Below are 23,103 nucleotides of genomic sequence, written 5' to 3' on the forward strand. Positions count from 1 at the left end.
GCTAATGAGTTAAATACTTGGGCAATAATCATGTGTAAAACTAGTGTTTCATTTGATAATCACTTACCATCTAATCCTTTGTTGTCTTTTTGGTCTAAGCATCCTGTAGTTTTTCCAAAAATGACAAGAAAAACCCCTATCATAAATGCTCCAAATATATTCACTGATGGGTCAAACAATGGTACAGCAGCAGTAGTTACTCCTGATCAAACTTTTACATTTTTAGTACCCAAACAATCAGCTCAAAAGGTAGAGCTTAATGCAGTATTACAAGCTTTTATGATGTTTAAAGATTCTGTATTTAATTTATTTTCTGATAGTCAGTATGTAGTTAATGCTATAGTATCCCTTGAAGATGCTGGTAGGATTTCACCTTCTTCTACTGTTTTCTCTTTGTTTTCCGCTATACAAAGTCTAATCTGGGACTGAAAAGATCCATTCTTTATAGGTCATATCAGGGCACATACAGGATTGCCTGGAGACCTTAGTATGGGCAATGAACTAGCAGATAAATCTACACATGACATACATATTTTCTCCACAGTAGAAGAAGCTATAAATTTTCATAAAAGATTCCATGTCAATGCTAATACTTTACAAAAGCATTTTAAAATAACTAAAGAACAAGCCAGACATATAATAAAACAATGTCAAAATTGTGTGACATTTTTACCACAAGTTAATCTTGGAGTCAATCCTAGAGGACTGATACCTAACCATATTTGGCAGATGGACGTCACACACTTGCCAGAATTTGGAAAATTAAAATATTTACATGTTACAGTTGATACTTCTTCCAGATTTTTGATGGGCTCCCTTCATGCCGGAGAAAAAACTAAAGATGTTATAGCTCATTGCTTACAAAATTTTGCCACTGTGGGCGTTCCAAAACAGTTAAAAACGGACAATGGTCCTGGTTATACTTCAACCTCTTTTAAACAATTTTGCTCATCATTTGGCATTACTCACATAACAGGAATTCCATACAATCCACAAGGACAAGGCATAGTTGAAAGAGCTCATCAAACTATTAAAATGTACTTATTAAAACAAAAGGAGGGAATTGGAAAGGGGTATATATCCCCCAAAGATAAACTTAAAATAACCCTTTTTACTCTAAACTTTTAAAATTTGGATTCATCGGGACTTAGTGCTGCGGAAAGACATTTGTACCCAAAAAATGTACATAAGCCTAAGGTACTTTGGAAAGATATTCTAACAGGACAATGGAAAGGCCCGGATCCAGTGATAGTCTGGAATCGGGGCGCTGTCTGTGTTTTCCCACAGGATGAACAGCAACCGATTTGGATTCCAGAGAGATTAACTAAAACAATTTCTACAGAAAAAGAAGATGATTTGACTCAAATCCATAACAGCTGACATGCAGAGCTCCAGCTTGGCTATCCTTACATCTGCGACAGTGATTAACCAAGGTGTTTTTTTTTTTTCAATATCTATTTTATTATTGCATTTTTCCCACATCATAAAGTTCTATTTTAATTTTGAGCTCATACAAACCTAGGTTAATGTTTTTCTGATCAGTTTTATTTTTTGACTGTGGAGTTTTTAAACATTGCAATGGAGATTTCACCTAGGTATAGTTACAAGGCCTTTATTTACTATTGTCTTATGTGTTGTATGTTGTGTGCACACTTCTGTTTTGTGTTGTATGTCTGTATGTGTGTATGTCCATATTTCTTATATGAGGAGCGCTCATGAAAAAATGGATCCGAATTTTTTCTTTATTCACGTGATTTATATGGTTTAATTTAAATTAGGTGAACAGCTGTTAATGATTGTTTTTAAAGATGGTTAACAGATCTGTTTGTTTACTAATTTAAATTAGGTAAACAGCTGTTAAGGATTGTTTTTAAAGGAGTTTAACAGATCTGTTTGTTTACTTTCACCTTTCCTTTTCATTATATTTAATAATTCTGTTCAGGATAATGTCTCTTTAGCATCATTGCCAGAATTTCCATCTCCATCCCAATTCCGGTGAAGACTGAGATAAAACCAAACTACAGCTTCTATGATAGCTATCACAGTAAACTGTATAAACTGATGCATCAATGAATATAACTCAACAAGTAATGCTCAATCAAGGACTTGATTTACTTTGGGAGGAAATGGACATATTGATAGACTCCTCCAATTTGAACTGCTTGCAGAACTTGCCTGGACTATATATCAGTTACATACATTGTGAAATATCATCTGGTGCACCGAATTGTGGTACTGCTGGCATGTCTTTGCTGATGGTGTCACCAGTGATGCAATTTCCTTGCCAGCTCACCCCATGTTTATTGTGGTAATACTGGCATATCTTTGCTGATGGTGTCACCAGTGACGCAATTTTTCCAAAGGAGCCATCAATTGGCTCGGTGTCGTGGCATTTCTGTATCCTCCTCCCTTCTACTAGTGATGGTCTAAAATTTGGGGGCCAACAGAGGTGAGGCAAAGAACCTCACCCCCCCACTGGCACCAAGGCTAAATTTGGGGGCCAACAGAGGTGAGGCAAGAACCTCACCCCCCCACTGGTTCATAGGCCTATCCACAAGCATGGCTGAATGCTGGACCGGTAGTCAGTGACGGGTTGATCTGATTACAGTGGATTCAACCTAAGACAGGAAGCTGACGCCTAAAGGTCAGTTCTCCCATGACGGGTAAGAACCATATGTTAAATTGGACAACCTACCAGGCACGGTCCCTAGTCACATTGCTTGTTGCTTAATTAAACAGAAGGGGGCAGATGCTAGGAGCCACAAGCAAATATACGATGTATGGCACCTTTGGTTGTAAAGTGACGCCAGCTAGCCACTGAGATATGATTATGTTAAGATTTACATTCATATGCAAATTGGGCTCCTGCTGTTCACCTTGGCCTGCTACCGGACTCATGTTACGGGACTCATGGAGAGTTCCCATTGGTTGGGGAAGGATAGTAGGAGGAAATTCCGGGGGACCCCCGGTTCCGGGAGGCGTGCAGTTCCGGCGGACGCCCGTGTGGGAGGACCGGGTTTGGCTTGCCGGCGCCTACAGAGTATTGGCGGCTTTTTCAAAATAAAGCTTTGTTCTTGCTTGAGTGGCTCGTGATTCTGTGCCCAGCCAAAACTGCGGCACATTCCCATGTTCATTGCAACACTATTCATAATGGCCAAGATACAGAAACAATGTCTATCATCAGATGAATGAATAAAAATGTGACATACATACACAATGGAATACTATTCAGCTTTAAAAAGAATGAAATTCTGCCATGATGATATGGATATATCTAAAAGATACTATGCAAAGTGAAATAAATCAGGCAAAGAAAGACAACATATGATTTCATATGTGGAATCTAAAAATATGATATAATGGAAACAGAGCAGAATGATGATTATCAGAGCTGAGGAGGGTGGGATGAGCAGGGAAAAGTTGGTCAAAGGATATAAAGTTTCAGTTATATAGAAGGAATAATTATAGTTAATTAATGTATGTTTCAAAATTGCTAAAGACAGAAACATCACATTACATTCCACAAATGCATTCCATTATTATTTGTCAATTAAAAATAAAATAACACCAGATGTTTAAATAATAGTTGAATAAAGACTTGAAGGAGGTAAGGAAGTTAGTTACACAGATACTGGGAGATGCGAGACAAGGTAAAAATAAGTTAAAAAATGTGGCATGCTAAAGAACTTAAACTTGTATTCTGAATAAGATAAAGAACCACTGGAAAGTTCTAAGCACAGCAGTAATAATCTGATCATTTTTACTGCTGTGAAGATGAAATATGATAGGGAACAGAGACTAACCCACTGAAGTAATATAGGCAAGAGTTTATGGTGTCACTCAGAACAGAATGGTGGCAGCAGAGGTGGTAAGCAGTGAGATTTTGAAGGAAGATCAACAGAATTTCCTAATAGGTAGATGAGGGGTATGAGAGAAAGATAAGATTCAAGAACAACTGCAACTTTTTTGGCTTGAGTGTTGGAAGAATGGAGTAGTCATCAAGTGAGATGGAAATAATTGAGGGTGCAGGTTTGGGGTGGGTGTAAGGGGTCTGGTTTGGGGGAAAGAAAGGAACCAAGAGTTCTATTTTGGACATATTGAATCCAAGAGTGAAAATACCAAGGCAGTAGGTGTTGAGAGCCACAGCCACAGTCGCTCCCCGTACGGCCGCCAAATGCCGCAGTCTGGCTGGGCACAATTCAGGAGCCACTTGTCAAAAGAAACTAACTTTATTTTTAGAACTACAAATGCCAAACAAAACAGCTCCTCAGGAAAAAACCCTCAGAGCCCAACTGCCACCACCGGCTGGTCCCACAAGCCTCTCACCCCCACACAAACCTCACCACCTCCCACAATCCTCCTGTTCTTGAGGCCGATTGGCTGGGTTGCGTGGGCGGAGCCAAAGAAGTCCCCCAATGAGCAGCTCCGTGGAGGAGCCAATCAGCTAGATGTTGCTGGGGCCCGCTGTGAGCCAATCATCAGCTGGCAGTCTGAAGGGCAGGGAAACAGCCCAATGAACATCACCGCAGAGGAGCCAATCAGCTAGATGTTGCTGGGGCTGCTGTGAGCCAATCATCAGCCGGCAGTCCGAAGGGCAGGGAAACAGCCCAATGAACATCACCGCAGAGGAGCCAATCAGCTAGATGTTGCTGGGGCTGCTGTGAGCCAATCATCAGCTGGCAGCTGGTTGCTGGCAGCTGGAAGTTTGCTGGGGCCCCTTTGGCTGTGGCTCTCAACAGTAGGAAGTCAATTTAAGAAAATAAGGGCTGTCCTTAGCATTTAAACCATTTTGTCTCATCATCCAAGATGAAGACCATCTATAAAAGCTTAAATTGAGTAACAAATATAACGTTTATAGTAAACTTGAAATAGTTATGCTTGCAGAATAGAAAACTTGGAACTTAGTGGGTTAATGCAGTTTAAAGTTTTTAAAGCTTTAAACTGCTTTAAGACTTTTGGAAAACCTTTAAATAATAAAGACAGTGATCAATTGTGTTAAATACATCTAATGGGTCAAGTATTTACTCAGAGTTAACCATGGGATTTAGTAACACAGAGGCAAATGTGTAGAGCAGCTCTGGGCAAGTGGAATAATCAAAAATCGGAATGGGAAAATAGTAGGAAGTAGTATTCTAAAAGTGAGAAGAGAAATGGTGTAGATAAAAAGGGAGGAGGAGCCAAAATATATTTAGTTTATTGTTTTTAGATGGGAGAAATGACAGCACTATTAAAACTAAAATATGTCACAAACCATATAGTTTTGGACAAAATTCTAAGGCCAAAGTAATCTAAAAGCGGCAGATGCTAGACTCAGTTCTGTCTTTTCAGGACTCTGTTTTTATCCAAAAATAGAATGCTGAAGAGGAAGAGTAGATCACTTTGATGCTAAAGTCATGTCCCAGGTGAATCACTACTCTGGTCTCCATCCTTGAGGTTCTGTCTAGCCAAGTTCTGCAAAGAACCTATACTTACTTCTCATGACCTTGTATAAGTTACTAACCCTAAGTCTCAGGTTACCTTGAATATAAGAGATAATACTACTTCATAGGATTTTTGTGAATGCTAAAAAAGACAATAAATACTAAGTGAATTAAAGTATGTACTAAATATCAATTTTTCTTCTCTACCTATCCCTACTTCTGCCTCTTCTTCCCATAGTGAGTTCATCCTTTAACGTTTCCCAGTGTGGTTATATGAACAGCATTTTGGGTAGGATGATTCTTTCTTTAGAACTGTTCCATGTATTAGAGAATGTTTAGTATTTCTGTTCTCTGCCCATTACAGGCTAGTAGTCTCCTGCATTCTTTGTGATACCCAAAACTATCTCCCCATATATATATTGCCAAAATATTTCTGAAATATTCAACAATGTTTTGGTTTTAACAGACACACTTTTGATAAAATACACAAAAATGGGCTAAAAGGACATCAAATATGTGATTATTTCAAAACAAAGCTTTAGAATTGCAAGATTAGAAGGTGAGACAACCTTGCCAATTAATTTTTTAAAGAGTTTAACTATTAGATGTTAGGCCCAAACATCTTTGGTTAAAACCCAGCTTTATTACTTACTGGCTATGACAATGGCAGGTTATTAAACTTCCTTGTGGCTCAGTTTCCTCATCTGTAAAGTGGGTCTAATAATAGTACCTATTTCCTCATAGACTTGTGGTAAGAACTAGATAAGGATTAAACATTTAGCATAATTCTAGGCACAAGAATTTGCTACAAGTGTTTGTTACTATTGCTATTTTTTTTTTAAATTCACAGTGTAGTAAGGGAAACATATTAATATAGGACTGACACAAACGTGAAGTGTTGACAAGTGCTATAAAAGCCTACAATGGGGGATGAGTATAGTTAGAAATCTTCCTGGAGAATGTGACTGGAACTGAGAGCTGAAGGATGGATAGTTATTAGCCAGATAAACATATTTCAGGAAGGAAAACTAGTTTTGCATTTAGTAAATATTTATTGACAGGTATGTGCTAGGCATTTTTCCTAGGGTCTGAGATAGTTAGAATGTGTGAGTAGACTTCTAACGAAATGTTCAAGGGAATCTCTGTTTTCTTTTACTGCAGCTGGAGAGTGCTGTGAAAGGGAGAGGACTGCATTAAAAGAACAAAACTGGATAAGGGTGGGGCCAGTTTTAGAATCTGGAATCTAAGGCTTAAGAGTTTAGATTTGAGTTTGAGGTTAACTGAGAATTATCTAAGGCATTTTATAAGATAATAGGTATTTCAGGACAACCACATAAAGGAGTTTAAGAAGTATAATGTTAAACCTAACTTTGTTTCACAACTTGTTATTAAATTTGAAGACAGATACTGATCTTTTGTTTGTTAAGGTCATGTGTTTCTAAGAAAAAAATCAGTAAGCATAACTTTTTTTTTTTGGTGCTAGGATTGAACAGGGAACTCACATGCTAAGCATGTACTCTATCACTGGGCTACAACTGCAGCCTCAATTTTCTTAATAATGACACCTAAAGTCAACAGAATCATCAAAAAAAGTAACAAAATTAAAGCCTAGTACTGTGGCATGTGCCTATAGTTCCAGCTAATGGGGAGGCTGAGGCAGTTAGCTCTCTTGAGCACAAGATTTGGAGGCTAACCTGGGAAACATAAGGAGACCAGTTTCAAAATAATAATAATAATAATAATAATAATAATAATAGTGATAATAATAATTTGAAAAGTTTAGATATATATCTTCAGGGAGTAATGAGATGGGTCCTACATTAAAACATGATGCTTGCTTTCTTTGTAACATGGTTGACTAAAAGAGATGGACATTTAGTTGATTCTGAATCAGTGCAGAGAGTAAATTCCTTGAGTATGTTTAATATGAAGCAGTTAAAAAAAAAGCCTAAATATTATCCATACAATAATCTGGTGATTTACAAATGATATTCAGACAAGTGTTATAAAAATAGTATGGCAGTCTCTGATTTATTTTGTCGTATCTACTCCTAAGTGCTATTTTTTAAGTAGAATCAAAAGAGCAAACTGGTAGGATTTCATTGGTAGGACTACAATATAAAGGATAAATATCTTCAATCCCATTTTATTTATTGGTACTGGGGATTGAACCCAGGGGCACTTTACTCTTAAGCTATATCTACAGTCTCTTTTATTTTGAGACAGGATTTCATTAAATTCCTGAGGTTAATCTCAAGCTTGTGATACTTCTTCCCCATTTTTCTGAGTTGCTGGGATTACATATGTGTGCTATACCTGGTTCACTGTCAATTTTAATAGAAGGATAGTTATCATGTCTAGGGAAAGTATAGTATAAAGACTAATGAAGGAACTTGAGATGCTAATATATAAAACAAAAAGGTTAGATTATATATCTAAGGTCCTTTCCTAGCTCCAAAATTTTATGGCTATTACATATGACTAGAAAAGGGTACAAAAGAATAATAAGAAATAACAGCTAATGTAACTGTTTTTACTTGATATCCCTAGTCTTTTGTAGAGAGTCTGGAACAGTAAGTTCTTAAATGAATGACAAACAAATGAATTAATTGACTACATAAAATATACACACAATTCAAAAAGCAATGTAATCGGTTCAGAGCAGAGATCCTCAGAGATTTTCCCATAGAAATTAAAAATATATACATATTTGCTTACTTTAAAAAAAGATATAATTGATAATAAAGATTGTATATATTCAAGGTATACAATGTAAAGATTTGATATATTCATTGTATAATGATTACCACGAAATAATAGATCTATCACTACCCATGGTGTACATTAGATCCCATGAACTAGTTTATTTTATAACTTAAAGTTTGTACATCTGGACCAATATCTCTTCATTTCCTTCGTCCCTCAACTCCTAGTTGTACTCTAGTTGCCTACATTAGAAGATCTCAAGTCTTAGTAAAAGAGTTCTCAAATGCATGTTGAAACATAACTGATGATGATTTTGCTGTGCCTGCCCCACATCACACAGTAGCAATTCTCAGGAAACATGTTATTAAAAAAGCTTGGATTAAGTCTGTATCATGATAACTAGTGATAATGAGCAATGATGATTATCATCTGAGTTTACTCTATGTGTCAGGTGTTATGGTAAACATTTGATATTCATCATCTCCTTCAATTCTTATAATAATCATATAAGGTAGGTTCTATTACTATTTTACAAACACAGGGACAGTCTTGGGATAAGTAATTTTCTCAAATGATATAGCTAGTCAGTGGGGAGCCATTAAGTGGATTCAAATCCAAAGGCCATGTTTTTACAACTGTGCTCTACTAGAATCTAAAGAGAAAGCTTCCAAACAATGGCACCAAAATAGACATATGTGAATTATGTTATTCACAACTTGTTATTAAATTTGAAGACAGATACTGATCTTTTGTTTGTTAAGGTCATGTGTTTCTAAGAAAAAAATCAGTAAACTCAAATTTGAATTCTATTCCGATTTGAAAAGAATTTCTTAGGACCGGGAACTATCCTCATTTATAGTGTTTAACTTGACCTATTCTTTGAATAATCTTATTATTAGAGCCACTGTTTCCACTAACTTCATTAACTCCCACTAACTGATGCATCAATCAGGAAAGAATGAAAAATTCTAGTGAAGGGAAGGGCATCACTGACAGATGGGCTTTTTAAAAAATTTTAGTTGTCAGAGTTAACAGGAGAAAATCCATTTTATTGATTTGAGGTATATCTATAGTAGGACAAGATATAATTTTAAAATGAAAATTTTATGTGCTTGTAAATACTTTTCAATAACACAAGAGATTGATCACTGTTAAAAGCAGATACTCTTTTCTACTGAAACGGACAGTTCTTACAAAATAATATAAACTCAGTAACAATCTAGTCTTTGAACTTCATATCCTATAGCTCCAAAATTCATGAAAACCTCCCAAAACCAAAGTCACAGGCTGTCTGCAGTGAAATGACACCAATAGCTAGAACCTGTTGAGTATTTAACACTTTTTACCCAATTATTCCATAGTTTAAGTTGTAAACTATGGAATAAAATTAGTTCTCATCAGATCATTTCTTTTTCACAAGAGTAGTTCAAGTTAAAGTGCAGCAGCCTGTTTTGGTTTCTTTGTAACAAAGGGGTTAATTAACTCCTGAAGTCTTGAATTAGCTAAAGGAGAAACCATAGGACTGATGCTCAGCGCTCACAGGCACTCTCATTTGTAGAGCAATTTGCCAGTGTAACTCTGAAAGTCCGTTAGGTAGTCAGGACAAGTTTTACCTTGAAGCTATGACTGGGGCTAGGAGCTGGCTCCCAATGGAGCAGTAGCACAAAGCTAATAGCTGAACCTCGCCAGCCAAAAACTTTATGCGCTCATGAACGAAAACTCCTCATTTGATAGTTAAGCCCAGAGACACACTTACATCTGCATCTGAAATAAAACACTCCAAATTTGGAGTCCAGGAACCTCACACTGCAAGGTGCTGGACAGTTACAGTCCAATGCCAAAGTCTGGGAATGAAGCCAAGAAACCCTAGAAAACTTCCTGTCAAAACTGAAGGCAGAAGATCGCTGCCCTTCCTGCAGAGAAGTCAGGCTAACCCATGCTCTTGGTTAGTACTGGAGTTCTTTCCGGCTTTCACTTTCTCCACAGGGACTGGCACTCCCCCACCCCCACCCCCTTAACGCTTCTGTTTGTCAACAAGACCATCTGATCCTCTAGACCTGAGGCGGCGGCCGGACACCCGCTCCCAGTAAGACAGATTATCAAAATCAGCGTCAGAGGGATCACAGTTTTCTCCTCTAGTACTTCTTACTCACCTCAGGCCCGGAAGAGTTTACCGCGACTACTTCACTTCAATGTCCGCCTCCTGGCGCTTCAAACTCCACCACAAGATTCAAAACCAAGCCAGCTCCTTCAGCGGCTCTTTTCATTGGCTGCCGTCCTCGTGACGTCACTACGTCTGACGTTGCCACGGCACGCTGCCTCTTGGCGCCAGGAGGCTCAGAGGCGCGGCGGGGTGGAAGCGGCTTTTCTGTGCGTCGCGGTGGCAACGCGCGGGGCGGTTTCCGGAGGCGGTGGCCGAGGTGGGCGGGGCTAGACCGGAGGTGCAGGTGGGAGACAGCCACCTGGGATCTTCACTCGGCCAACAGATCAGCAGGAGCAGGGCCCGATCTCAGAGTTCAGGGTGTGAGTGAGACATTTTACCGGCAGGGGTTGGCGTGTGCCCTCTGCTAAGTGGAGAGGCGGAACCTGTTGGGTGTGGATTAATGGGTTTTGGATATTTATTTTCTTCTTTTCCCTCTCTGATTAGTGAGGCAGGGCTCATGCCTCTGGGGGCACTTTCCCCCGAATTAATTAGAAATCTAGGTCCCATGTTTAGAGGGCCATGGCTTCATTTCTCAGTACTCCCGGGCCTACTACCTGGTTGAAGCTATTTAATGTTTGCTTGCTTTTTACATTCTTTTAATGATGACATTACGAAATAAATTTATTTAAAGCTATTGGCTTAGTTTGTTATTGGATGAAGTGATAATTTTTAAGTCTTAAGATTGTAGGTATTATTTCAGAATGTACACTTGAAAAAGACAAAAAGTACTTGGAAAAGAATGAGAAATATTTTTGCTAAGATAACTCGTCTTCCTTTGTAAAGATATTTAAATTTTAATTTTATTGTATTTTTGCAGTGCTGGGGATTGAACCCCCGAGCCTCATGCATGCTAGGCAAGCCCTCTGCCACTGAGTTACTGAGTCATTTGAATTTTATTGTTCTTCATATTACTGTTATTGTATCCTTTCAGCAAATATTGATTGTAGATTTTAGGGACACAGTAGTACACAGTAGGGTCAAAATCCCTACCTTCTTGGAGTTCATATTCTAGTGATCCAGTATCACTGTATATAAATAGGATGCGACAATGCAGACAATTATAGTGAAACAATGTATGGGAATCTCAACGGATTACGGACCCTATGGTTCTTCAGTAGGCTGAAGAAAATCAGAGGCATTGTGTACTATATGTGATGCATGTTATATGATTGTCTCTGAACACTGGGTAGATCATCAATAAAGCTACTATTTATTTCTCACTATTATATGCATTTTAGCTAATGGAAGTTATTTGAAACTGGGTTTGGCAATAAAATTGAGAAACCTTTTTATTTTATTTTAAATATGTCCTTATTGTATGGTACTTTACCTTTGACATTTCAAGTATTTTATTAGTCACTTTATGTATTTTCTTATCTCATTTAATTATAAAAACAGCCCATGCAATGTATATATCATTACTTTCATTTTACCAAGAGAAAACAGAAGTTTCAGAATACCCATAAAGTAAAATACTTGAATTCTACAAACAAGCCAACTCAGAATCATTTGTTGCTGAAATACTTTTTAGGTTAAGTAACAGTAAGATGATATCCTAATCTGAAAATATGCATTTCTTACCATATTCTTATAAAATTGCATTTATTTTTGGTGAATAAGTAAATGTAAGCATTTTTAAATTTCATCAGTTTTGACATGCACATTGTGTTGGCTTATCAGTTTTACAGCTGTTTCCACACCTCATTCAAGTATTTATTTTTCATTTAACTTCAGTTCAGCTACACTTGCTATATAGCAGTGTTGAGACGTATACTGTATTCTTGAGGAATCTTATATTTGATTAAAGCAGACTGATTTTGACATTACAATCAATGCCATACTGTGCCAGCTGGCTAGTCTTAAGTTTGGCAAGATATTAAGGAGGTATAACATAGGGAAAAAAATGGGTATTTTGTAATGAAATGAAGGAAAATAGAATCCAAACTTTCCAACCGTGTAGAGCTAAGGAAACATAAGTTCCCACATTTTGTTAGAAATTGGAGTACTTTATAATTTACAGTCATGTTATTGGACCACTAATTTATTTTCATAGTAAATCAAAGAGTAAAGGAGAAAATGGAAAGTTAGATTTAAAGTTGCTTCAGACATTTAAAAAAAGATGTAAAAGCGAATTTAAACATGGCAATGGTGAGGTCTTATTTATTCCCCCCAGGAAGGTCCTTTGGAAACTTCAGCGCCTGCAAGACTCTTTCATAGCTGGGGCTGGAAGCAACGGAACGAAAGGCGGACGGTCCTCTGTTGCTGGGGCGGACCTGGGCTCAATTTGTCCGTTCTTGCAAGATTCCCCCAGGGCTGGGAACTAGACGTGTAGCCCTCTCAGGTTCTCCGGCACCATAGTGGTCGTCACTGGCCCAAGTTAGAGGCCGACTGAGAAATCTTCGTGCCTCAGGTGAGGAGAAGGTGGCCGAGTTACCGGTGCTCTTTTGGAAAGCACTGTGCCTTAGGGGAACTCCTAGGAGGTCGCTTGATTCTCCTGGGCACAGAATCTACGCCCCTCCTCAGCACGCGTTCCTCCTGGGTTTTCCCGGCAATTTTCTCTTGTCAGAGTAATTCTTGGGCAAAAGGGTGTATTCTTCCATTTCTTTAGAACCTCTTTCACTTTCTCAGCGTTCGGGTGCCACCCTCAAAATCGCGTTTTTTGCATTAAGCATTGCCTTTTGAAAAAGGATTTCCGTGCAGAGGAAAATTGATTAATGACGGTAATTGTTAGCACCGCGAGGAAGTAGTCTTTACCGGCATCACTTATTTTTTTTTTTTTTTTTTTTTTGTTCCCACAATTAAAAGACCTCGCCAATTTTGTGTCCTTAATTACTAAACTGAAGTTTGCGGTAGAGAAAAGTTCAATGAATTTGCTTTGGACATCATACAGTTTGCTCCTGGGTCTAGGTTTACTGATTGGGCTTGGTTCTCTGACCACAGGAAACTTAAAACAATCTTAAATGATTTAAAGTGGTGGGTTCTTAGACGAACACAGGAGGACTCTGGATAGTCTAGTAGGATACTGTTACAGAAAATGAACTCCCGTTACAGCTTTCCCTCTTACATTTAAAAGAAAGTATTCTGGGAAACAACCAAAGAGGAAAATGAGTCATTGGTAGCCCTTTCTCCATGTTGACCAAGTTAGTAGGCAATCAATTCATGGTTAAATTTTAAGGCTTTGTGCCTTGAACAATGAATAAATATATAGGAACTGAATACAGTAGAAAAGAATCATATGCTGGCTATAGCATTTTTAAAAAATCTATTCTTGTACTTGTTTTTTCCCACATAGTTCAGATTCCTATGTTAGAAATGATGCTTCCTTTAAAAACAATTTTCAAAATCAGGACATAGAGTGTAATTCTGTTAAATATTCCAGATTCCACTGTTTAGGCCTATTGCAATATGTTTTCTATTAGCTACCCCATTCTTATTTCCATCTGAAGCAAGAAAATTGAATTCATGAGATACTACACATACATAGTCAACATAAAGTATCATTAAATTACATGAGTGCATTAAATAGTTCCTGTGGGTGAAATTTATGGCATGGGGATTAAGACTTTAGACTCTGGGGATAGACTGCCTATATTATATCTCTCTAGCTATGTGAACTTTGACAAATTATTTAGCTTCTCCATTTTCCTCATCTGTAAAATGGGATGAATAATATCTAACTCCAAGAGTTATATGAAGAATTAAATGAGTTAGATCATGTAGTGTTATTAAAGTAAGTAGTACATAGTGCTAAATAAATGTTAGGTATTATTTTGAAAAATTTTAGATACAGTAAGTTAAAGAGTAGTTAGAATTGCTTTGTATACATAATTAACAATTTGGCCAGTTTGTTGATGGGTAATATCCAGAAATTTATTTAAAAATCTCATTTGTAATTTATCTTTTTGTGGCTACATTTTTTTCTATGTCACATTACCACATAATTCTGGGGATGATAAAAAAATTGACTTTACGGTAACATCTCATTCATGTTACATATGTATAATGTCAGATATTTGTGTTCCACGGTTTTAGTCAATACATGTGATTAATTCTTCATTTTCTATTGCAAAAGGAAAGTAAGATATATTTAAGTGTAATTTTGAGACCATATGTTTTTTGGTGGAGTCAATCAGGTGAAATTTCCTAAAGCTAGGATAGATAAAAATGTTTATTCTGTAGAGTCTGGAATTTATCTATACAATCATTTTTTTCCCTAGGAATACTTATTAAGTACATAGTGTACACCAGATTTCTATGGATATAAGGGTATAGGTCTTATTCTTAAATCACTCAATCTATAAGGAAAGAAGAGTATGATTAACTAGATATTTAATATGGTTGTATTAAAAACATCAATTGAAGCCTGTTGCATAAAACAGTGTTTTCAAAAGGTCTTCTGTTAATGTTTACACAAATAACATTTCCCCCTCTGCATTTAAAAGAATTAAAATTGCAGAAGAAAATAGAACACATATAAGAAATTCAAGGAATGTGTCAATTATTTAATTACTTGATTTTGGGGCACAAGGACAATTAGAATGTGGGGGTCTAGGGCTGAAGCATAGAGGTAGAGTGTGTATGCTTAGCATGAGTAGGCCCTGGGTTCAATCCCAAGTATCAAAAAAACCAAACACACAAAAAAAGGGGGCTATGAAATGCCAAGATGTGTTCAATTGAGTTTAGTTGTAGTTTAAATGGATCTATATACTCCACTGATACAAGCTGTGGTGAGATAATTTCTTCAGAGATTGACCAAGAGAAATACGCAGTATTTTCAGAGGCTGATCATCTTTTTTTTTTATTTACATGTCTGGCCTTTTTTCAGGGATAGTCACTCCTACAAAGGTAAATTAAACATGAAAATTTAACAATATGGAAAAAAACAAATAAAAGATCTTGAAATAAAAGATCACCTTAACATAAACTAGGATAGTCATAATCCCCCAGTCATCCATAAATAATTTTGACTCATCAAATCCACTCTTTAGAACCAATTAAAGTTCAAAAACGTGAAAAATGATTACTGAATAACCACTTTTCATATCCTCATGGTTAAAACACTGATGGTCTTAGAACTTATCAGGCAACATTAAAAATTATATTTGAATTATGATTCTGCATTCTCTTAGAGTCCTTGTTTCATATAAGGATAGTCACCTTATTCACATAATGACTCTTACTTTTTTTGGTGTATTAAATAGTTCATATTAATTTGCTTTTCCATAAGTATAACATTCTTCTTAAAAATCCAACAATTATCATTTTAAATTTCTTTTCTAGACCTGTTGAACTACAGAATGCTTCGATACCCATATTTTTGTAGAATATTTAGAGAATATTTTCCATGCTGGTTGAAATCTGGCATACATAATTTAGGTGTTTGGCCAAAAAAAATTCATACTGCAGCAGAAAGATATAATGAAAATGAAACCCAGGAGCAAACAGATCTAACTGGAGATCAGGAGTTACAGAGATCTCAAGATATAGATTCTGAAGCCATGGCCAAATTACATATTCCAGTAATGGTGGATGAAGTTGTTCATTGCTTGGCACCAGAAAAAGGGCAGGTGAGTAGATTTTTTAACCTTTTTTTTTTATTGAGATAATTCCACCAGTTGTAATACTAGTCATTTTAAAGTGTATAATTCAGTGGTTTATAGTATATTCATATGAGGCTGTATCGTCATCACTACTATCTAATTCAGGAAGAGTCTCATCACTCCAGTAGGAAACCTCATACTCATTGACATTCCATCCCCGTCCTTGACAACCATTAGTCTATTTTTTGTCTTCATGGATTTGCTTATTCTGACATGTTATAGAAATGGATTCATATAATATTTGGCCTTTTGTATTTGCCCTCTTTTACTCAGATTTTGAAGGACATTTTTCCCCTTTTATAGTATTACGTACTTTGTTCCTCCTTTTGTTTTTGCGAGGGGGGGGGGAAGGGGCTGGTGCTAATTATCAAATACAAAGTCTTGTACATACTAGGCAACATCTCTACCACTGGACTACATCTCAGCCCTACTTTTTTTTTTATGGCTGAATCATTCCATTGCATGGATATGTCTTATTTTCATTATTCATTTATCAGTTGATGGGCATTGATATTTTTTACCAGTTGGTAACTGTTGTGAATGTGATTGTTACAAGCATTTGTGTACAAGATTTCGTGTGGACATATCTTTTTAATTCTCTTCAGTATATGTGTAGGGTCAAAATTTTTTCATGCTTAATTCTTTGAGGATCCACCAGATAATTTCCCAGAATTGATTTTTTAAAATTTTTTGTCAGATCATAGTTTAAAAGGAATGTTGGCACAAACTGGATTTCTTAACCTTAGTTTTCCCGTTGCCTCCTGTATTAGTCAGAGATCTTCAGAGAGACAAAACCAGTCGAGAGAGAGAGAGAGAGAGAGAGAGAGAGAGAGAGTGTGAGTGAGTGAGTGTGTGTGTGTGTGTGTGTGTGTGTGTGTATGTGTGTGTGTATTTGCACGTTTGCATGCATGTGTGCTACTCCATTTTCTACTACTATAACAAAATACCCAGGGGCTGGTATCTCTTATCAATAAGAGATTAATATATCTCACAGTTTTGGGGGCTGAAAGTGCAAATAGGCTGGCACTGGCTCTCGTGAGGTCTCCATTGGGTATTTGGCAGCATGGTAATGGCATTGTGGGGGAAACACATGTGGGAGGGAGAGATCACCTTGTAAGACAGAAAGGTAGAGCATGAGGAAAGGCCATTCTTGTTCTTTTTATTGCAATCCTTTTGGACGAAATGCATCTATTCCTTATGAGAGCAGTGCCCTTAAAGACTTATATTTTCTCTGTCTGCCCCACCTCTTAAAAGTTGAACCACCTTTCAACATTGCCACACTGGGGACCACACTTCCAAAATATAAATCCTTGGAGTACAAACCACAGAGGTGTGTGTGTGTGTGTGTGTGTGTGTGTGTGTGTGTGTTGTGTTAGTTTTTATGTAGACAGTAGTTCCCTTTTATCCACAGAGGACACATTCCACAATCCCCAGTGAATACCTCAACGATGGATACTACCGAATTTTATACATATTATGTTTAACCTCAGCAATTGATTTTTTTTTACTTCTTATTAAGTTGGGAACATTTTACTTTTTTGCTTAAAGGAAGTACCTTATGGCTTTTCTTTGGCATATCTAAATTATCAGTACTCTGCTTGCTATTATTAAGTTTAACAAGGTTTACTTGAATAAATATACCAAGGCAACATGGTGACAATTGATCAAATCACCAAAGTCAACAGAGGGTGAGTGTACACAGCGTAGATAGACTGGACAACCGGGTGAGTCATGTGCGGAGCAGACACAGTAGAATGGTGGTGGAATGCTGTGAAATTTTCATCACACTATTTGGATTGCTGCACACCTTAAAATTTATGAATAGTTTCTTTTTTTTTCTTTGTTTTTGATACTCGGGATTTAACCCAGGAGTGCTTTATCACTGAGCTATATACCCAATTCTTTTTATTGTTTATCTTGACACAGGGTCTTGCTAAATTGCTGAGGCTGGCCTCAAACTTGCAGTCCTCCTGCCTCAGCCTCCCGAGTGGCTGGAATTAGCAGGCATGTATTACCACAGTGGTTGTTTATTTCTGAAAGAAATCAGAGGTTACCATGGTCAACTGAAATTGTACAAAATGACACTACAGATAAGGGATGACTAATTGTGTGTTTGTGGTCAGGGGAGAGAAAAAGATTGAGGTTGATATTTTAAAGAATTGTTTCTTGTAATTGTGGATTCCTTCATCTGTGGGGTAGGCTGGGACACTGGAGACACAGGGAAGTAGAGTTAAAGTTGGAGTCCAAAGGCAGTATGCTGGTAGAATCCCCTCTTATTCCAGTGTGGGTCAGTCTTTGGTCTATTAAGTCTTTTCACTGTTTGGGTGAAGACTACCCACATTATAGAGGGTCCACCAATTTATATGTTACTTGCATTCCAAAATCACCTTCAAAGTTTCGGGTACTGTGTCCCAAGCAAGTTGATGTTAGAATTAACCATCCTACCTATCTTATAGTATTGCTAGCAGGATTAATAAGGTTTTTATTTTATCATCTAACAAAAATATTAGATGATAGAATATCCGAAAAAAAGAAAAAGCTGTAAACTTTTCTGATAATTAAGTACATTCACAAATGAAAAATTTATCATACCAAGTTTTCTTTCAATATCTGCTTATAACTTAATAGTGATTCTTAGTGTACTAACTTCAGAAATAGAATCCTTTATTCTAAAAGCTGTTTTTTCCTTTGTCACTTTTTGTTTTTTCATTTTAAAAGTCACACCTTTCTTCTTTTTACCAGCATACAGGAGAACATATAAGTTTAGTGTAGATTAAGAGGAAAGATTCTTTAACTGGACTGATTTGTTCCAAATCTATACATGTGCAAAAATACACAGTCACACAGAGCCCTTAAGTTTTTGTCTGTTTTTGAGTCTTTGAGTCGGATCATACAGTTTTTGTAAATTAAATTATTTATTTATTCTAATATGTTATACATGGTGGTAGAATGCAGTTCGTTTCATATTACACATATAGAGCACAATGTTTCAAGTCACTGATTTTACACAAAATATTTTCACCATTTGTGTCTTCATACCTGTACTTAGGGTAATGATGTCTAACTCATTCCACTATCATTCATGCAGTTTTTTAAAATATTTTTTTTAGTTGTAGGTGGACACAATACCTTTATTTTACTTATTTATTTTTATGTGGTGCTGAGGATCAAACCCAATGCCTTGTACTAGGTGAGTGCTCTATAGCTGAGCCACAAGCCCAGCCTTGGATCATGCAGTTTTAATTAACTAAGTTCTAAAATATATACATAAGGTAAGATGTACTAGGTTGACTAGATTTTGCTCATATACAAGTCATCAGTGACAGAAAGTGGGTTTGCTTCATTATCAAAATATTCTTTTCCGAACCTCACAAAGTATATACATAACAATAAATCACACATTTTTTTTTTGAGAGAGAGAGAGAGAGAGAGAGAGAGAGAGAGAGAGAGAGAATGAATCTCTTTTTTTGTAGATGGACACAACACAGTGCTTTTATTTTTATGTGGTGCTGAGAATTGAACCTGGGTCCCGCCTGTGCTAGTCGAGTGCTCTACCGTTGAGCCACAATCCCAGCCTCATCACACATTATTAAATGAGTTTATTTGTGTAAAGTGTCTAGCTTAATGCTTTTACATAGTAGGGGCTCTAAAATACATATACATAAAATGTAAATTTAAAAATTGGGTAAAATGTTCTGTTGAATTCAACTATCAAATGAAATTCTCTTCATTTTCTTTAGAGAGTGATAATGCAGAAATAGCAATCAAACCCCACAAGTGTAAATTTTTAAGAAGTATGTTCAAATATATATGAGTTAGTTTGCAGACATCCAAACGCACGTGAGAGTAGGGGACTATCATATCTATAGCTTTAATTTCACTTCTGGAATCTCAAAAACCAAAACACATTGTATCTATTTACTGAACCCTAGTAGCAAAACTAAATATTTATTTTGTGTTAGCTAGTGGAAAAACAAACAAACAAACAAACAAAAAAACCCCAAACCAACAAAAAGAAACCCTACTAAATCTCCTGAGAAATCTTTATTATATCTGTTTGTTTTCTAAAACCCAGTGAAGTAAAATTAGATGATTCTACAATTTGACCTACAGTGCTGTTTTATTCTGTTCAAATTCGTGACAGATGTAATTTTTTTTGACATTTCCATTGTTCTGATTCAAGATAGGTTTTCTAGTAACTTTTTATAGAAAGTTTAATTTTATGAATATGGTTTTTGAAAACGTTCAAGTGAGATGCACTTAGAGACAATGTTATTCTTATATTTTTGGCTGTCTGGCAGACAGCTTTATTCGCTATTCCCTTAATCTTCAAGTAATAAAGAACTGATGACAGCCCTTGGACAGGAAAGGTCTTCATCTCATCCAGAATCCATTATTTGCTTTTTTTCTTCCTGAGCCTTTTTCCCCAAATCATTTTCCTTAGCAAACTATGAGTCATACCTTCAGTTGTATCAATCACCCATTTAATTACTGTTTTCCACATCGCCTTCAATGATGAATTCACAGATGAAACTTTTGATCACAACCAAAAGTTTTAAAAATATTTAAATGTAGTTTTAAATGAGGTTTAAGGCATGTAAAAGTTACTTTTTTTAATGTTTAAAAGTTATGTACCTAAAGAAAATATTGATTTGGGGAATTTATTCAGAATCATTGCCAATTTACTACATATTAGTTTTGCCAATACATTTAAAATATTTGCTAGTTTGAATTATAAGAATCCTCTTCCATTACCTTGGAAGGTATAGAAAGAACTAAATAAATTATAATAGTTTCCTCTTGCTTAGTTTTAATTTCATATTCTGGCTGAATAACTTTTTGTAAGAATGTGTTAGTTATCTAAAAACATACCTCTTGTTCCTGAAATGCTTTACTCCAGGCAATATTGATTAATTTTTTTTATTCCTGATTACTGAAAACTGGAGAAATTATACATTATCTTTTTTTGTAGTTTAAAATTATAGATAACAGCTTAAGATATAGGAGACTTGGAATTCTTTGCCCAATAGTAGTACTAATTTAGTTTGGCACATGTGGCTTCTATACAATTGATTGCCAGTAGCTGTGTAGTATAGATCCAGTAACTTATCATGGCTGTACCTCAGGGATTCCTTATCTGCAGAATGAGGAAGAACCTACCCTAGATATTTACTATGTGAACTAGTTGAATTAATTTTTGTCAGTTGCTCAGAATGGTATTTTCCATGTAATATGAGCTTGGTAAATAGCTCCTGTGATCATAGGGAGAAGGATGAGGAATGGAACTACACAAAACTTAAAAGTTTAGAAGAAAAATGCCAGGACTTATCTGGAACTGAAAAAGTGCTGCTTCCTCTGACTGGAACTCTGATCAACATCCTTTAGGTCTTGAATCAAATTTTATTTTCTTAGGGGATCTTTTTCTGAGCCTCCAGAGGAGATAGGTATTCTTGTTTGTTATACATTATTGGAATCATGTGTCATGTGCATTTTCCTTTCATAACACCTTTTTTTTTTTTTTTTTTTTGGTCCTGGGAATGGAACCCAGGGTGCTCTGCCACTGAGCTATATCTCCAGTCCTCTTCATGTAGGGTCACACTAAGTTGCTGAGGCTGGCTTCAAACTTGCTATCTTTCTGCCTCAGCCTCCTGGGTAGCTGGAATTACAAATGTGTTCCACTGTGCATGGCCATAGCACTTCTAATAATTTAAAATTACAGGATTTTTTTGAAATTATTTATTCAATGAATGTCTTTTTGGATTGTCTTCTATGAAGTCATAGAAATGTTTGTCTAGTTTTCCATTGTGTGTTCAGTACTTAGTTCATGTATTAAATATACTTGTATACTTACCTAATATATTAAAGATACTCTTTAGAAGTATTCATTGAAAAATTATAATACAGAACCTGGAAAATTAAAATTAACAAAGCAACAGCTCATTTTGCTTGAATGCTTTTATATCATTTCAAACCAAAATCTCTGTACTTTCCTCTCAGTTTTGTCATGAACACAAAATTGGTCTAAAAAAATCAAATCTGAAAAAAATCATTGGTCCAAATATATCCAAAAAATATGTGTTTCCATTGTTGAGAAAAATGATCTTTGTGTTTAAAAGTTAGATCTGTGAACTGAATTTTAAATGTATTTGAGAGTTATTCTTCTGGTCCAGTAAATAACAGATAATCCAAGAAAACGTAAGTCCATTCTATATGGAAAGCACATATAGGATAAAAAAAGAAACAAGTGAAGTTTTTCTCTTTACAAAGCACATTCATATGAGTCATTCTGGATACTGGTTACTCTCTTTTTCAGGTCAGCATTAGTCCCTGATCAATAGTCTAATCATAGAAACTGCAAGAGGCTAGGTCCAGTAATTCTCTTCCCATTGTTCTTCCAAGTCCAATATTGTTTTTGTGAAAAGTGGTAGGAAGTATACCTTGACCTTTTGAGTTCCCATAACATTTTACTTTAGCTTCTTCTATTGCCTTCTCTTATAACAAACTACTGAGCTCTAAGTAGCATACTTAAAATGTTATTTTAAAATTAGCTTGCAAAGCCTATGGTGACTCACCTTGTAATGGGTTCTGTAGACCCTCTGTATATTTCTTCACTTTGGTTGGGTGGTAGTGGCTATACCCTTTGGGTGAAACAAGTACCATTTGCCAAGATGCAACATGCATTTAAAGATTTTATTTTTCTTGATGATGAATGTTATTTTAGAAAGCATTTATGTTTGTTTATTTTTTTTTGTAGCTACTTATTATCTATCTCTGTCTTGCATCTGGTACAAATTAGTTGACTTATTTGGTCTTGAATATTTGAGGTGTCATTATGTTATATGCTAATTTAGGCATTTATTTTTATCGACATTCTGTTTATTTACTCTGTCTCATATACAATATTTTTCTTTTTTTTAAATACTGGGGATTGAACCCATTGGTGCTTAACTACTGAGCCACATCTCCAACCCTTTTTTATTTTGTACAGGGTCTTCTATGTTGCTTAGAGCCTTACTAAGTGGCTGAGGCTGGCTTCCAACTTGCAATCCTCCTGCCTCAGCCTCTTGAGCCACTGGGATTACAGGCATGTGCCACCATGCCTGGCTAAATATTTGTCTATGAAATTAAATTTCAAGGTAAAGTTTTTTAATGTTTTTAGTTATAGGTGGACACA

The 23,103-nt window shown here is 36.2% G+C and overlaps 2 protein-coding genes across 3 annotated transcripts in view; one reads left to right on the forward strand and one right to left on the reverse strand.

Annotated features, from left to right (window-relative positions):
- KIF18A (kinesin family member 18A) overlaps positions 1 to 10,358 on the reverse strand; it is an 85,536-nt gene extending 75,178 nt beyond the window's left edge. The window contains exon 1 of the mRNA XM_081261697.1: positions 10,280 to 10,358. The gene's annotated coding sequence lies outside the window, so the exon portion shown is untranslated. The remainder of the gene's footprint in view (positions 1 to 10,279) is intronic.
- A 76-nt stretch (positions 10,359 to 10,434) lies between these two features.
- The window catches only part of METTL15 (methyltransferase 15, mitochondrial 12S rRNA N4-cytidine), a 235,173-nt gene continuing 222,504 nt past the window's right edge, over positions 10,435 to 23,103 (forward strand). Inside the window, exons 1-3 of one of the 2 annotated variants that reach the window (XM_081261711.1) lie at positions 10,435 to 10,546; positions 12,503 to 12,739; positions 15,610 to 15,896. In XM_081261711.1, coding sequence (XP_081117837.1) covers positions 15,627 to 15,896 — 270 coding nt within the window. In that variant the 5' untranslated portion in view covers positions 10,435 to 10,546; positions 12,503 to 12,739; positions 15,610 to 15,626. Of the gene's footprint in view, positions 10,650 to 12,502; positions 12,740 to 15,609; positions 15,897 to 23,103 lie in introns of both variants that reach the window. The other variant, XM_081261710.1, reaches the window with a different exon arrangement.

This window comes from Spermophilus citellus (assembly GCF_964194105.1).
Source record: "Spermophilus citellus genome assembly, chromosome: 2".
NCBI lineage: Eukaryota > Metazoa > Chordata > Mammalia > Rodentia > Sciuridae > Spermophilus > Spermophilus citellus.